General features: G+C 48.1%; 1 protein-coding gene across 1 annotated transcript; it reads left to right on the top strand.

The window, feature by feature from the left end:
• Window positions 1-2,583: 2,583 nt before the first annotated feature.
• Htr3a (5-hydroxytryptamine receptor 3A) lies at window positions 2,584-14,799 on the top strand. The gene is made up of 9 exons (XM_021172720.2): window positions 2,584-2,656; window positions 4,839-5,005; window positions 6,204-6,248; window positions 7,212-7,321; window positions 8,892-9,061; window positions 12,500-12,660; window positions 12,995-13,205; window positions 13,297-13,518; window positions 14,086-14,799. Exons 1-9 carry the CDS (start codon window positions 2,590-2,592, stop codon window positions 14,382-14,384), a joined length of 1,452 nt encoding a protein of 483 aa, XP_021028379.1. The 5' UTR covers window positions 2,584-2,589; the 3' UTR covers window positions 14,385-14,799.
• Window positions 14,800-17,024: the final 2,225 nt, after the last annotated feature.

The raw sequence follows: 17,024 nt of genomic DNA, 5'->3' as shown, positions 1-17,024 counted from the left end.
AGAACTCACAGGAGAACATACTCCTTCTGGGACAGTGAGCCTATGGAGGCTGGTAATTATTCTTTATCATTTTCTAATACGAATACTACATGTACTTATTATATCTAACAAAATGTATAAAAATAAATACACATGACCTGCAAAATATTTTTTTACAAGGTTGGAGAAATAGCTTAGAGGTTAAAAGCCTATATTGCTCTTGCAGAGGACCCATGTTCAGTTCCTAGCACCCATGACAGGCAGCCCACAACCGCCTGTATCTCTCTCTACCTCTAGGGGACTCAACCTCCTTTTGTAGACTTCAAGGGCACCAACACGCACACATGTGCATACCCACTCATCTCTCCATGCGTGCATGTGTGTGTGTGTATCTATATCTATATAGTTTGTTTGTTTAAAATTATCTTTAATCTTTTTTTACAGCCCAGTCGTTATCCCCCTCCAGGTCCACACTCTGACAGTTCCTCATTCCATTCCTCCCCACACCCCGCACTCCTGTTTTCAAGAGGCTGTCCCTCTCTTCCCCCCACCACTACCACACCAGGTCTGCCAATTCCTTGGGGCCTCAAGTCTCTTGAGGTGCATCTTCCCTCAATGAGGCCAGACCAGGTAGCCCTCTGCTGTATATGTTGGGGGGCCTCGGATCAGCTGATTGATGTCTCAGTGTCTGAGAGATCTCAGGAGTCCAGGTAGTTGAGACTGCTGGTCTTCCTATGGGGTTGCCCCACTCCTCAACTTCTTCTTCCAGCCTTTCCCTAATTCAACCATAGGGGTCCCTGGCTTCTGTTCATTGGTTGGATGCTTGTATCTGTCTCTGACTCTTTTAGCCACTTGTTGGGGCTCTCTGAGGGCAGCCATACTAAGCTCCTGTCTGTTGTCCTGTGTGCAGCAAAACTCCTGGGAGGCCTTCAGATTGTTGGGTCTTCCATATATTAATATTTTTAACTCCCTGTGTGTGAGGAAGGAGGGAGGGAGAGATAGAGGATGGGAGAGAGAGGGAGAGGGAGGGAGAGGGAGTAGAGGGAGTGGGAGAGGGAGTGACAGGGAGTGGGAGAGGGAGGGAGGGAGGGAGGGAGGGAGAGAGAGAGAGAGAGAGAGAGAGAGAGAGAGAGAGAGAGAGAGAGAGAGAGAGAGAGAGAGAGAGATCACACCTTATGTGCAGCCTGGGCTGGTCTATCTCCTCTCTCTCTCTCACCTCAAACTTCCAGGTGCCAAGGTTACAGATGCCAATCACATTGCCTGGTCCTTTTGCTTACTGAACTTTTAATTATTTTTGTGTTTGTTTGTTTGTTTCCTGAGGCAGAGTTCTCCTATAGCCCATAGTGCTCTGGAACCAGATGTGTAGTTCAGAGTGGCCTGGGACTTCTGATCCTCCTGTCTCTTCCTCCTTGGAATTACAGGTGAACGTCACCATACCTGGTCTAAAGCACTTTTTCCCCCCTGTGTTGCTAGCGGTTGAACACAGGGCTTGGTGCAAGCTAGGCAAGCACCGTACCACTCAGCCATGTTCCCAGACTTACAATAAGAACGTGATCACAAAAGGCCACACATTTAATGATATTTGTTAAAGCTCGGAAAATCAGGTAATGATATGTTAAATGTATTTATTTTATTTTATTTTATTATTTTCTGCGTATGACTGTTCCACCTGCATGTATGTCTGGGTACTACATGCATGCCTGGTGCCTGGGGAGGTGGGGAGCCTCCATGTGAGTGCTAGGAATTGAACCCGGGTCCTTTGCAAGAACAACACATGCTTTTAACCACTGGGCCAATTCTTCAGCCCCTGTAACATGTATTTTGTTTTCCCAGACTCTTGGTGGCACTTGCCTTAAGTAATTAAAGTACTTGAGAGGTGAAGTCGGGAGGAGCAGAAGTTCAAAACTATTCTCTGTTTCTTAGTGGGTTCAAGGACAGCCCGGGCTGCATGAGACTCTGGTTTAAAAAGGAAAGCAAAACAAATCAAAACAAAAAAAACCTTTAATTGAATGAGGATGAAGAAGCAGACCTTTAGTGTGACCCCTGTTACCCTCTCTGTCTGCAGAACACATCCAGTCACCTGCTTCACCAGGGACATCACATCACCTTGAGAAGCAAAAAATATTCTTCTTGTTGCCCCTGCTTAAGCCACCCCGGCCCTCCCCATACTATACTTGTGAAAGGACAGTACTGACAGTGACAGCCCAGTGTACAGCCCCACAGCTGTCAGGCTGCATCTTTGCTTCACAGATCCTGTAGGCCCTTCCCTTCCCCAAAACATTGGGGGGGGGGGGCAAGATGCGGCCAAGCCACCTACTTGGATGGGTGGGCTGGCCTCCCTCTCCTGACATCTGCCAGCAGACTCCCCTCCCCTTCCTCCCGCCCTGAAACCTGATCCAGCTGAAAAGCTGCTTGCTAGAAAACTTGGCGGCTCCCCAACTCTGGTGGCCGGGAAGTGCCAGGCTGCAGCCTCACAAGGTGCAGGCGTGCGGTTGGAAAAGCAGTCTGCCTGGGACATGAGGTTGGCAGCGGGTGGCGTGCAGCCTGGCAGTCTGGGGGACTCATCCTGAGTGGCTGCTCCGAGGCCCTCCCACATCTGGGAAGCTTGCCATGTGGCTCTGCATCCCGCAGGTGCTGTTGGCCTTGTTCCTTTCCATGCTGACAGCCCGGGGAGAAGGTAAGGAGTTTGGTGGGGAGGGGAATAGCAAGCTGGGATGGGGGAAGGCCTTAAGTCTCAAAGGGCTGAGGGCTGGAGAGGCTGGAGCCGCAGGAGGGCTATAGGAAGGTCAGTTAACTCACTGCTGATGAGTCAGAAAGGATTCTGAGGTGTGGGGTCAAATCAGGTGTTTTCAGAAGTTGAGCCTAAAGGTGAGCCTGCTGCTGGGAAGGGAGTAGAGTCTCTGAGAAAATACATAGCTAGGTGCTGGAAGATGGCTCCCTTTCTCTTCGCCTTGCCTTTCAGTTTATCAAGTGAGAGCAGCTACGGGACCTGTGAGCTCGTTCAGTCCACTTTTTCTTCTTAGAACCACAGTCCAGAGAGGGAGAGTAATTCACTCAGGGTCGCACAGCTTGTCAGCAGCAGAGTTGGTGGTGGTGGTGTTGGTGGGGGAACCAGGATCACTTTAGTAACTTTTTCTTGCTTTTGCTGGTTTTGTTACCTGGGTCCTGTGGACTTTCTCTTCTCCCAGGCTCCTCTAAGGCTCACCTCTGGTAATGTTAAACTTCTCTGTCCTTTCTACTCAATCTTCTTCTCATGGCCTCAGAAACAGGGTGTTCGGCCACACAGGATCTGGTTCATTCTATTGCAGACTATGTTCAGCCTCACAGGAAGGTTCCTTCTATACAACTGGATTGTAGCGTCTTGGGGGACAATGAGAGGGGTGCCACCAAGGGGAGGGACTGATGGGAAGGCTAGGAATAGGATGCTCTTTTCTGGAAGCTGTCATTGGGAGAAGCAGGGTAGGTGGATGAGAGGCAAGTTGCATGTGGTAAGCGCTTGGGGTTTTCCTGCCTGGCTTGCTCTGTCCTCCTAGCCATGACCTCCCCTATTTTGAGGTTTGGCTGCATAAGTCAGGCACTTCCCAAACCTCCAAGAGTCCCCCAAAGACCATCGAACTCCCCTACAAGCCCCTTAGTTAAGTAGTGAGGAATCTGGTTTGAGTCTCAGGTTCTTGGCTAGCAAGCAGTGTATGCTATTTAACCTCCTGAGCCTTGGGGATTCTTGTCTGTCCAATGGTCCTGTCTTGTAGCTACTCTGGCAGAGATTCAAGCGGAAGACTTGTGCAGCTATTATTCCATTATTCCAAAGAAGACTCTCAAATAAAGTCTCTCGAGGATGGGGATATAGCTCTGTCAGTTGAGGCCTGCCTAGCACACATGCACAAAAGCCCTGGCTGCAATCCCCAGTACTGCATAAACCAAGAGTGGAGGTATAATGTAAGCCTGTAATCCCAGCATTTGGAAGGTGGAGGCAGGGGGATCAGAAGTTCAAGGTCTTCCTAGCAAGTTCTAGTCTGTGTGAGATCCATCCTGTCTGAAGAGCAAAACAAAATAAAACAGACTTAAAAATAGTCTCTTGCTCACCTCTGTCCTTCCAGGCAGGAGGGAAGCTTATGGGGCAGGTAGATGACACACCAGAGAAGAGCCTGCAGTAATGCCTTGGCATCTGGTGACATACATGAAGGCCAGGTAGGAGGACACAGTATTGTTTAATAGTCACCAGCCTTGATGGCTCCCGGTTTGCAAGGGACCAATCCATCCTGCAGTCTCACCTTCTTGCCACGTGGGCTCTGGCCCTCTGGGCTATGCCCTCCCCACCCACTGTGCAACGACTTTTGTTTTGTTTGATGAAATACGGACTGCTTTATGAGTTTGCATCTCATCCTTGTGCAGGGGCCTCCCTAACGTCTATGTCATCTCAGTGTTAGTGCATGTGGTGCCCATGTGAGTGGGGCCGTCCCATGTCACTCCTGCTTTCTGAGTTAGCACCACTGTTTCCCAGGGGAAAACCAAGGAATACTCAAAATCCCACAATAGCACCAGGGCCTGGAGCTGGGGGGCTTCTTTTTCTTTTTAAAATTACATTTTATTTTGTAATATTGTTGTCATTGTTGTTGTGTGTCTGAGGCCACACATGTGCCTTGGCTTGTATGTGGAGGTCAGTGGACATATTGCAGAAGTCTTCTTCCACCATGTAGATCCCAGAGATTGAACTTAGGCTATGAGGCTGTGTGGCAGTGGCCTTTGCTCCCTGAGCCATTTCTCCTGCCCAGAGGGTGAAATTCTTAAGCAGATTCTAAACTGGAGCAAGAGAAGCTAGGCTCTGGCCTCTGTCTGTGTTAAACCACTCTCCTTCCCAGGCAGCCGGAGGAGGGCCACCCAGGCCCGAGATACCACCCAGCCTGCTCTACTAAGGCTGTCAGACCACCTCCTGGCTAACTACAAGAAGGGGGTGCGGCCTGTGCGGGACTGGAGGAAGCCTACTACTGTCTCCATTGATGTCATCATGTATGCCATCCTCAACGTGGTGAGCTGCCCTCCATCTGTGTGGGGGAATCAGAGAAGCCGTGTAAAGCCAAATCACCTACTGGGCAATACAATCGGCACCAAGAACCCTAGTCCCTGTGGTCTGGCACCATGGCTGGGGACAAACTGAAGTTGTATCTGCACAACTGCCCAAACCACAACCCTAGGCCACCCATGTGCACTTCCTTCTAGATGTGGTCACCTCCTGCATGTGGCTGTCCATGTAGTACATGATGGGAATTGTCTCCCTCATATCATCTCTAGACCCTTAATGCCTCACACAGGTCCCTGAGTGGCAGGTGTCACTAAATAGCAACAGTAGATAAAATGCCAACTAATAGATCAATTAATCAATAACTAGAGTAGGGTGGGGTGCACTTCTCATCACATGATGCAAAGCAGCGCATGGGGATGAACAAAAGGCAACGGCAGAGCTGTCGGCTCTCTGCCTTGCAATGGGGAAGTGGGACCTGACTGTACAGGCTGCTAGGGCATATCCCCCCCCCCTGCACATGGGAGGGAATCATGGTGCATAGAACATCTCTGCAGAGCCCTTACTTAGCTAAGGGCTGGTGGCTGTGCTGCTCCAGAAAGGTAGACTTGAACTCAGATGGAGCAAAGAGAGTAATCACTTTTTCTGTTCTGCAGTTTTGAGCCTCTTAATTTTGTGGCATGGCAGTTCATATGCATTGAGCATGTATATGTATATGTATTTTATATATAGAGAGATAATAGGCGGTAAGATATCTATATGCATATTGTTAAATATATATGAATATGATAAACAATGACAACAGGAAATCTACACAGTTTGCACATCTCTAGGGTTTTGCTTTGTTGTGTTTTATTGAGACAGTTTTACCATATTCCCAGGCTGGCCTGAAGCTCACACAGTCTGTCTGACTCAGCCCCGCTGAGTGCTGGACTACAGGCATTGCACTCCCAACCCCCCCCCCCCCCACACACACACACACTCGCACCTCACTATGTATCTTGGAAGCTGAGAAGAAATGACTACAATGCTTTCTAGCTGTACCCGTTTAACAGACCAGCTTCTCCTGGCTGGCCAGCAGCTTGAGTTCATCTCCTTCCTTGGTCCTGCCTTTTCCAGCAGATGAGACACCCAGGGCAAGCTTCTGTTGGTGTGTGTGTGTATGTGTGTGTGTGTGTCCACATGTCAGCCCCTTTTACTTTCACAGGATGAGAAGAACCAGGTTCTGACCACCTACATATGGTACCGGCAGGTGAGCAGACTAGCCCCCCACTGCCTGGGACACCCCCCTCTCAAGGAGTCAGAAATTTCAGTGGCTACAGTGAAGGAAGGAAGGTGGTGGGCAGCTTAGTGAAGAAAGTACGGTAGACAGATACAAGGTCTAGGTGTCTAAAATGTCCCATCTCAGGGCCAGGGGAAGATGGGTGGGGGCCCTCCTCCCAGCCCCCACACCTGGTTTCTCAGATGGTGTAGAGCATCTCAGACAAGTGCTGACTGGCTAACCCTGGAGGAAAGACAATTCCTGGCCCGAGAACTCACACCATAGTGACTTCACTTTCATGTGAACAGCTCCAACTTCTAGAAAGTTCTTCATTCTATGCGAAGTTGGATAACAACCAAACTGAGCAACCAAAACAGGAAAAAAAACCTATCCACTTAACCCTCAGGATTCTTCCCTGTTGCCACTCGTTCAATTAAGACAGGTGTAGGTCACACTAATATGCAGATGTTTCAGGACTTGGCTGAGCTCTGGGGAGGGAGGTAAACTGGAGAAGCCTCACCCCAGAGGCTGTGTAGACACATCAGGAACACACAGGTCTCAAATCCCTTCCTACAGCCATGATCATGTTCTATTACCACTATACACTTATGGGACAGAGAGTGTAGTATAGGAACACTGGTCCTTATCAGACAGCTCACTGAAGAACCCATTAATTCAGAACATACCCTGTCTCGTGGGTAATGAGCCAAACAAGAACAGGCAGCATGTTTCCGTAGAAGAGGCAGCCTGGGTTTTATAGCTGAAGATGGTTGAGAGCTGTAGAGATGGAGTTTCTTATTGACCAGGAAGAGGTATGTGTCAACATCCAGATTTCCCCCTAGAAGGTACCCACCTACTGCCTGAGCAGAAGGGATAAAAACCTGTCTGATTTGCAGGTGACCCTCACCGAAGATGGAAGGGGGCTGCCTTTGATGGTTTCTGTTTCTCCCACAGTTCTGGACTGATGAGTTTCTGCAGTGGACTCCTGAGGACTTCGACAATGTCACCAAATTGTCCATCCCCACAGACAGCATCTGGGTCCCTGACATCCTCATCAATGAGTTGTGAGTCCTTTCATCAGATCATAGTGGGCTGGGAGGCTGCAGTTAGAGAAGCCAGGAGCAGTGACAATGTCCTCTCTTGATCAAGTTAGCATTTGTTCAAGCTCTCCTTTATGCAATTCTCTGTTTTGTCTTGATTAACCTCTCTTTCTTTCTGTACTGGATGCTACAACCTTATACTTCTTAGTCCTGGGACTCCATCATAGGAACAGAAGCCAGTGAGTGATGTCACACTGAGTTCTAATAACTCAATGGAGGCAGCTGCATTTGTCAGGGGGGATGGTTACTTTTTTTTTTTTTGAAAGGAGCAAAACTCTGATGACGGCCAATGCTTCTGGTCACAGATGAGGATCAGGAGCCAAGGAACATGTTCAAACCTCCCAAGGCACACGTGTGCCTAAGGGGGCACAGTTGGCACCTCTAGCATGAAGTGGGTCCCATTAGCTTTTGTTCTCAGCAGCTCAACATGCTCCCTTTGCCCTCAGCCAGCTGACTTTCTCTCCATTCTGCAAGTTCATCCAGGGTCCACCAACTGGACATCTGAGTACAAAGGCAAAGAAAATACATGGGGAAAATACAGATAGAGTGGGGAAAGTAGGTTGGGGCTGTGATTCAATTGGTAGACTATTTGCATAGCATGATCGATGTCTGGGTTCCATGTCTAAAGCCAATGTGATGGCACCATCTTAGCCCATCATCTTAGCACTTGAGAGATGGAGGCAAGAAGTTCAAGGCTTGCCTTGACTTGCTTTCTTGACTATAGAAAGTTCAAGACCAGCCTGGACTACATGAAACCTTTTCTCCAACTACTACTAGTGGAGATGCCAAGAGGTATTCATGCGGTACCAATTGCATTGTCCAACTCCTTGACATTTCCCTAAAGAAGGCCATTGAATTTGACCCACCCTTGAATGCCCCCCCCCATAGCACAGGTGGCAAATGTTCTAGAAATTTCTTTCTGCTCTTTTTTTAGCTTCTTATCTTTGAGTCTACCTCAAAGAAGGCCTAAGGCCAGGCCCTGGGCTCAGCCTACCTCATGCCTTAGGGTCAGGCTTAGTAGGTTCCTCTACTCCTTATGAACTCTATGCTCTTCCCTCTAGAGATGACTGCTCTCGTTTGGGGGGCTTCTAGAAATGGGGAGCAAAGCAAAAGTCAGAGAATGGAACATATGATTCTTCTCTCCTATCAAACCGCTGGCTAATCTGGGAACCGGCTCTGCTCTGGTGTGGGGCTGGTGTGTCAGCCTGGAGACAGCTGAGACAGCTGCCTTCAGACATTGGCTTTACAGTCCATGGATCCCTTCTCTGCCTTTGAGAGCTAGGTTGCTAAGGGAGTTGAAAAAAAGAAACATCCTTCATTGTTTGGAGCACAGCCTCGATAATAGTGGGCCAGAAAGCTAAGATTGATAACGTTGGAAAAGTAAGGCCAGACAAAATGTCTGGGTTATCTTGCTCTCCAGATCCTCTCTAAGTTTCTTTCCTTACTTACAAGTTTCTTACTCAAAAGATCTTTAGCCTTCCATGGTGAGGGTCTGCCTCTTCAGCCCACAAACTGATCCCTCTTCCCTGACCAGTGTGGACGTTGGGAAGTCTCCAAGCATTCCTTATGTATACGTGCATCATCGAGGTGAAGTTCAGAACTACAAGCCCCTACAATTGGTGACTGCCTGCAGCCTTGACATCTACAACTTCCCCTTTGATGTGCAGAACTGCTCTCTGACTTTCACCAGCTGGCTGCATACCAGTGAGTACTGGGCTTGTGGGTGGGGCAGAGGTTGGGGAGCCAACCTCTCTTCATCAAGCCATCACTATTTCCTCCCTCCTCCCCCCACTGCTCCCTTACCTGTCTCTTTTATTTGTCCGGTTCCTTTGTAGTTCTGGGGCTCTAACCTAAGACCTTGCACATGCTAGGCAAACCCTTCACCACTGAGCAATATATCCTGCCACTTCTCTTTTTAATGTCAATGAGCCTCTGCTTCCTCTCCCTCCAGATGGACACAGTATTGCTGTTCTCACTGCCTCTGTTAGCTGTTTCAAAGATTAATGAGGCGGTGTGAATCGGCTCCAAGGCACTCAGCAAGGGATACTTCTTACCTAGCATCTCAAAGAAGATCTGACAGGAAGTGCATCTCAGACCCACCCACTCCTCTTCAGCCCTGGGTCAAACCATTGCCCCCTGCACAGGTGTCCTCATTTCCTTCCTACCCTGGCTCTCCCCATGCACCACCCGCACTGTGGTTCATGCTCTCCACAGCAGCCACTGAGCTCTTATTAAAATGCAAATCTGATCATGTCATTTAAAGCCCTCAATGGCTTCCCAGCAGTCCTGGGACCCAATCCAAAACCTTGACCTGGTCCTGCCCACAGTGTCCCACAGCAGCTACATCTGGTGTGTGCCAGCCCAGCTGCCTTCCTCTGGATGCCTAGAGGTCCTGACTGTTCTTTTTTTTTTTTTATCACAGGCTGTTTCCTCTCCTAGGCTACCCACTTCTCCTCTTTCTCCTGCTCCCAGCACCCCAGCCACAGCCCGGTCAACTCCTCCAGTCACCTAATTATGCCACAAGGCTCATCAGCTCCTGGAAGGACTTTCCATGGCTCCCTAGACTAGCTTTCTTTCATGCAGTGGTTAAAACCCCTGGGTTTTCTTACAAACTTCATCACTTGTCAATACTTGTTTAGCCCATGTCTAATTTGCTCATGGATATAATTTCAGAGGAATGGGAACGTGGTTTCTGGCTCTCTAGCACAGTGTCTGGTCCTGAGAGATTTTCTTGAGTGTAAACATGCCAGGTACTCAGTGGAGGGCTAGGAAAGGCATGCTGTCTGACTACAGCAAGGCAATCCTTCCTTCTCTGACCTATTCATTACATTAAACTTCAATTACGGGGGCTGGAGAGGTAGTTCAACAGTTGAGAGCATTTGTTCCTCTTCCAGAGGACCCAGGTTCAAGTCCCATCACACCATATGACAGCTCTCAACTGTCTTTCTGTAACTCTAGTCGCATGGGATATAATGTCTTCTGGCCTTCACAGGAACTGCACATACATAGTACACAAACATACATGCAGGCAAAACACTCATATATATATATATATATATATATATATATATATATATATATGTAAATGTATACACATACACACATATACTTTTAAAAAATACAACATGACATGATAGAGTCTTCCAGTTCCTTCTCTCTGCATTTCCACCCGCATGCATGTGCATGCACACACACACACACACACACACACACACTACCTATGAAGAGCACATATTGCATACACTATCATACACTGTTATTGTATGCTTTTTTTTTTTTTTTACCAACAATGAATCCCTGACTTTTTTTTTCCAAGTTAGTGTGTGTGAGATCTTCCTCATAAATTTTAATTGCAATAGACTCAAGTAGGTATATCACTGGACACCTGGTATTTTATCCATCAGTGGACAGTTATATCTTTTTCCTTTATTTCCCTTGAAACATAAATGTGCACGCACGAGTGCGTGCGTGCGTGCGTGCGTGTTTGTGTGTGTGTGCTTGTGTGTGTGTGCGCGCGCATGCACATGGTGCTCATATATGTGGGGATCAGAGATCAGCCCAAGGTGTCTTCCTCAGCTCTTCTCCCTCTTGTCTTTTTTAGGGAGGATCTCTCACTTTTCCCTGTACTTGCCATTGAGGCTAGGCTGGCTGGCCAGTGAGCCCAAGGGATTCCGTTGTCTTCACCCTCTCCAGAGCTGAGCTGACAAGTGTGCTCTGTCACACCCTGATTTCTTTTTTTTTTTTTTTTTTTTTTTTTGGTTTTTCGAGACAGGGTTTTTCTGTATAGCCCTGGCTGTCCTGGAACTCACTTTGTAGACCAGGCTGGCCTCGAACTCAGAAATCCGCCTGCCTCTGCCTCCCGAGTGCTGGGATTAAAGGCGTGCGCCACCACGCCCGGCTCACACCCTGATTTCTTATGTGGCTTTTGGGGATCAAACTGAGGTCCTCATGCTTGAACAGCCAACACTTTACTCACTGAGCCGTTTCCTCTGCCCCTCTTCTACTTAAAAAAAATTAATTTTACTTTTTGTGTATGAATGTTTTGCTTGTACACACACACACACACATACACACACACATATATATGTATGTATATATATGTGTGTGTGTGTGTGTATATATATATATATATATATATATATATATATATATGTATATATATGTGTGTGTGTATATATATATATACGCACCCTGGGTGTTCCTGGTTTCCATGGAAAATGGAAAAGGACATTGGATCCTCTGGAACTGGAGTTGCACATAGTTGTGAGCTTGTGTGTAGGTGTGCAGAACCAAACCCAGGTCCACTGGAAGAGCAACAAGTGCTCTTAACTGTTGAACTATTTCTCTACTGGCCACCCCAACACTTTACTTTTTGGCTTTGAACTCAATATATGAGTTCAGACTGGCCTCCTAGACTGTCCTGGGAATCCTCGTGGCTCTGTCTCCTGCGTACTGAGATTATAGGCATCTGCAAATAAGCCTGGCAGGATATTTAGATCTTTTCCAGGGTTTTGGTTCAGTGAATATTGTGTTTCCTGGTAGACAGAAAGATAGATAGATAGATAGATAGATAGATAGATAGATAGATAGATAGATAGATAGATATAATAGAAAGATGATAGATAGATAGATAGATAGATAGATAGATAGATAGATAGATGATACATAGGTAGATAGAGGAGGATTTCTTTTATTTTCTTAATTCTTCAAAGACAAGTAGTTAATTCTATGAAGGCAGAGGTAAAAGATCATGTTTTGTTCATTTTCTAGATGCAAAACTCTAACAAAGAAACATAGAAGGCTGTGTGGAAGGTATGTGTAAGCAAGTGAGAGACAGAGAGAGAGAGAGAGAGAGACAGACAGACAGACAGACAGACAGACAGAGAGCTTTCTAGCGGATGCTTCCTTGGTTCTTTGCACTGTGCTCTCACTACAGGCTGGTGAGATAGACACCATGTGTTCTATCACTCCTCTGTGTGGCTGAGGAAACCCGAGCTGAGAGTTAAGGGTAGAGATCTGTAGTCTAGAGATCTGACAACAGGGCCCCTCAGGTATTGTCCACCCTACACCCCACCTTCTATGCTCGAAGGTTCCTATGATTGAGATTCCAAAGCTTTTCTGGCCTTTCGTCTTCTCTCTCAGTCCAGGACATCAACATTACCCTGTGGCGATCACCGGAAGAAGTGAGGTCTGACAAGAGCATCTTCATAAATCAGGGCGAGTGGGAGCTGCTGGAGGTGTTCCCCCAGTTCAAGGAGTTCAGCATAGATATCAGTAACAGCTATGCAGAAATGAAGTTCTACGTGAGTGGGTGTGGCTGCGGACGGGGCAGGGACAAGAATGCTTGGGGTAGCACAGTGAAGCAAACTGGGAAGGACGGAGCAGCCCCTTTGCCAACTCCAGGCCCATATACATTCCATGCAACTTTAGCAAGGGTGATGGGAACTCAACAGAAGTATCCCCCTATTTATCCTCAACTGCCACAGGCCTGGTGCCAGAGGGAGAATAGGGGTCTGTCACTCTCCTTCCCCAAGCAATCCAGGCTGGAAGTTCTATAAGAGAAGGGTCTGGGTATAGGGTGGTGGTTCCTGGGTTCCTGTCCACCCAACATCCCCCAAGCTTCTATCCTGGTCCCAGGTGATCATCCGCCGGAGGCCTTTATTCTACGCAGTCAGCCTCTTGCTGCCCAGTATCTTCCTCATGGTCGTGGACATTGTGGGCTTTTGTCTGCCCCCGGACAGCGGTGAGAGAGTCTCTTTCAAGATCACACTCCTTCTGGGATACTCAGTCTTCCTCATCATCGTGTCAGACACACTGCCGGCAACGGCCATCGGTACCCCCCTCATTGGTAAGGCTTCCCTGAGGGAAGAGTTCACTGTGTGTGACAGGGACCCACCCTGCTCCCTCCCATGCTTAGTGTGTCTCTTTCTCCGGCTCAGGTGTCTACTTTGTGGTGTGCATGGCTCTGCTAGTGATAAGCCTCGCTGAGACCATCTTCATTGTGCGGCTGGTGCATAAGCAGGACCTACAGCGGCCAGTACCTGACTGGCTGAGGCACCTGGTCCTAGACAGAATAGCCTGGATACTCTGCCTAGGGGAGCAGCCTATGGCCCATAGACCCCCAGCCACCTTCCAAGCCAACAAGACTGATGACTGCTCAGGTGAGAGAGGATAGGGACAGATTCACACATAGAACCTGGATCAGGGATACTGGATAAGATGTGGTTGCTGGGTTCAGGATGGAAACAGGAAGATGCTTCAGCCAGACTGGAACTTTGCCTCCCTTTCTACATTTAAAAAAAAAAAAGACAGGGTCTTATTATGTAGCCCTGGCTGACCTGGAACTCACTATGTAGACCAGGCTAGCTTGCACCACCAGGTCCAGCCAGACTCCTTTGCTTTCTTTTTCAACCCCCTCATCAGCTTAAGGATGAGATATGAGCTGAGAAGAGCTCAGAGGAGCCGGGTATAGCGGCACACACCCTTGATTTGGGAGATACAGGCAGTATGTCTCCAAGAGTTCGATACCATCCTGGTCTACATAAGTTTCAGATCAGCCAGCAGTACATAGTAAGCTCCTGTCTCAAAAGAGAAAGAGAAAACGGAAAGTAGAGTGCAACTGAGGTGGACACAAAGTCAACTTCTGACCTCCATAATACTCCCCAATGCCACAGCACCAGGGCACCCCACAACCCTCCTTTCATACCCAGGTTCTGATCTTCTTCCAGCCATGGGAAACCACTGCAGCCATGTTGGAGGACCTCAGGACTTGGAGAAGACCCCAAGGGGCAGAGGTAGCCCTCTTCCACCACCAAGGGAGGCCTCGCTGGCTGTGCGTGGTCTCTTGCAAGAGCTATCCTCCATTCGCCACTTCCTGGAGAAGCGGGATGAGATGCGGGAGGTGGCAAGGGACTGGCTGCGGGTGGGATACGTGCTGGACAGGCTGCTGTTCCGCATCTACCTGCTGGCTGTGCTTGCTTACAGCATCACCCTGGTCACTCTCTGGTCCATTTGGCATTATTCTTGAGTGGGCACAGCCTGGCAGGGAGGGGCTATGGGGCTGGTTAGGATAAGTATGGGGGAGTTCCCCTTTAGGTCCTGCATCCTGTTTCCAACACCAATTCATCTGAGCAACCCCAGTCCCTTATGTCCCCTAAACTTAGTGCTGAAGACCCAGTCTGTCTCTCTGACTTCCCTATCATGGCTTTAAAGCATGATATCCTAGATCAAGAGAAACCAAGTACCCTCTAACTTTACTTATCAGGGCATCAAGCCCTGGTTTCCTTACCAGTACTTCTGTGATTACGGCCCCTGGAACTGCTCATTTCCACATTTTTTTTTTGATCAAAGAAAAGCAAATCGTCTTGCACAGATGCCTGAGACTTCTGCATTTATTTTATCTAGCCCCTAATGGCTCCTTCTTCAGCTCGCCTGTGGGTACTTCCCTAACACTCAGCTTCATCAGCCAATGGGAGCAGGGGATAATAAAATGCTATGATATCTTATTCTCTGTCTGTGACCATTTGTATTCAACTTCGGGAAAAGTTTGGAGGATGGGCTTACCTGTATCTTCCATTGACTGATGCTTCCTGGACCAGGGAACTAGAAGACGGCATGATCTCCATCATGACAAACTAGGAGGTGGGTCGCAGTTTGGAGGTCAAGACTGTGTATTTATCAGATGAGAGGAGAGAGGAGGGCTATCTGCGACCCACTGGGGAAATGTTGAAAGGATCTATGTGGGCCAACTATGCTTTTCTTTTCTTTTTTTTTCTTTTTTTTAAAGATTTATTTATTTATTTATTATATGTAAGTACACTGTAGCTGTCTTCAGACATTCCAGAAGAGGGCATCAGATTTCGTTACGGATGGTTGTGAGCCACCATGTGGTTGCTGGGATTTGAACTCGGGACCTTTGGAAGAGCAGTCGGCGCTCTTAACCACTGAGCCATCTCACCAGCCCCAACTATGCTTTTCAAGACAGGGTTTCTCTGTATAGCCCTGGCTGTCCTGGGACTCAATTTGTAGACCAGGCTGGCCTCGAACTCAGAAATTCGCCTGCCTCTGCCTCCTGAGTGTTGGGATTAAAGGCGTGCGCCACCACGCCCAGCTAACTATTCTGGTCTTTAGAGGAAGCAGGGAACAAGCTTTCTCTGAAAGGGAGATACGCTTCAGCACCACGGCTAGCACCCACCGTTTTCTGTGCCTAGGAGACTCTGAGAATGCAAAACTTTGATTGACATCTCTGAGAACGTTTACTAGCCAGCGCATGATACTTCTAACCAAAAAGCAGGAGGAAAGCAGAGCTGGGACCACTGGTCCTAGCTGTCAGGCCTTTTAAGACATGCTAAGGAAGGTCCCTAACTACACCACCCACCTAACAGGCATCCAGGGAAAGAAACATTCCCTCTTAGTCTCAAGAGTGAACAGAAGAGGTTTCCTCTGACACTTTATCTTGTTCTTATCTTATTCCTCCCCCTGTCTTGAGTTGTTTGTCACTCAGAGTAAAGGATGCCTTTGTAGAGGGGGACTAGACAACAAACCAGGCTAAAGGAACAGCACCTACCCACCAGAAATGTCTCAGAAGAAACCAAACAATTCAGGGCAGCCAACAATCAGAGAGTCAATTCAAACACTCAGAATGATATATTCTCACACCCCTAAACTTTGCAGTTTCAGTTCATAAACCATATGGGAGGCTGGGCAGAGGGCAAAGCTCTGGGGCTTTGGGTTTGTCACATTTGAAAGACTCTAGGACTAAAGAAAGGGTTTCCTGGGCTTACCTTTCCTTAGTTGCCTCTTGTCCCAGGATCTCCACTGTACAGAAAGAGCTTCTAGATTCTAACTAGCTGCTAGCTCCTCAAGTGAACTGAGATTGAAATCTCATGGCCACCTCTACTCCAAACACATGAACTTTTGAGATGACTTCAGAATTTCACATTTGTCTGTGTGTGGGAGTTAGGGGGGTGGGATCAGGGTCTTTTAACAAACCATAGAGTACAGGGTGTGGAGTTGCCTTTGGCTGAGCAAAATTGGGCAAACAGTGGGGACAGTTCCTCAGAATAGGCCTTGCACTTCCTCACCTGGAGCCTAGTTTTAGAGCCAAAAGCTGCGCCTCCTACTAGGACTGCCGGGCATAGGCACACACTATCCGAAGGGTCTCATGTCCCAGGCCACAAGGATAGAAAGATGGACAGCCAATGCACCACTGGCCATTAAGTGGGTGGCTATTGACAAAGTGTTCAAACAGAAAGCTAGTAAGACACTCATCAGCCTATCGATTCCCCATCTCCCTCTTCTCACCCTTCATTCCCAATCAATGGGGCGACAGAGCCCAGCACTGAGGCGGCCAATTAACCACCTCAGGAATGAACTGCCGCATGTAACATCTTCTGGTCCAGCGGCCACATCCGATAGGAGCATTGATCTGGCATATGGGCCATGCTTCCCAGGGATGGGAAACTGAGGCCCAGTACTGGAGTGCAGCATCTTCTACTTATGAATGCTACCCTTGGACTAGAGGTGTCTCTGTCTGGGGATACCTCCAGGCACTTGCTTCATCCCCCCCTTTCATAACCAAAGCTTAGGCTGAGGCAGTCCAAACAGGCTAGGCTGGGCCTTCAGTCCCCAGCATGCCAATTAAAGAGACAAGTAAAGCCAGGAATGG

Source organism: Mus caroli, unplaced genomic scaffold (genome assembly GCF_978045245.1).
Source record: "Mus caroli unplaced genomic scaffold, Mus_caroli_1 scaffold_11, whole genome shotgun sequence".
Taxonomy (NCBI): Eukaryota; Metazoa; Chordata; class Mammalia; order Rodentia; family Muridae; genus Mus; species Mus caroli.
Note: the sequence above shows the minus strand (reverse complement) of the source record. Positions and strands in the feature narration are given on the sequence as shown.

Bases quoted from the DNA above. Each gene is read 5' to 3' on its own strand.
- Htr3a (XM_021172720.2), top strand. From the start codon at position 2,590: ATGTGGCTCTGCATCCCGCAGGTGCTGTTGGCCTTGTTCCTTTCCATG. The intron at 9,062-12,499 runs GTGAGTACTGGG...CTTCTCTCTCAG, and splicing joins CACCAGCTGGCTGCATACCA to TCCAGGACATCAACATTACC. The intron at 12,661-12,994 runs GTGAGTGGGTGT...TCCTGGTCCCAG, and splicing joins ATGCAGAAATGAAGTTCTAC to GTGATCATCCGCCGGAGGCC.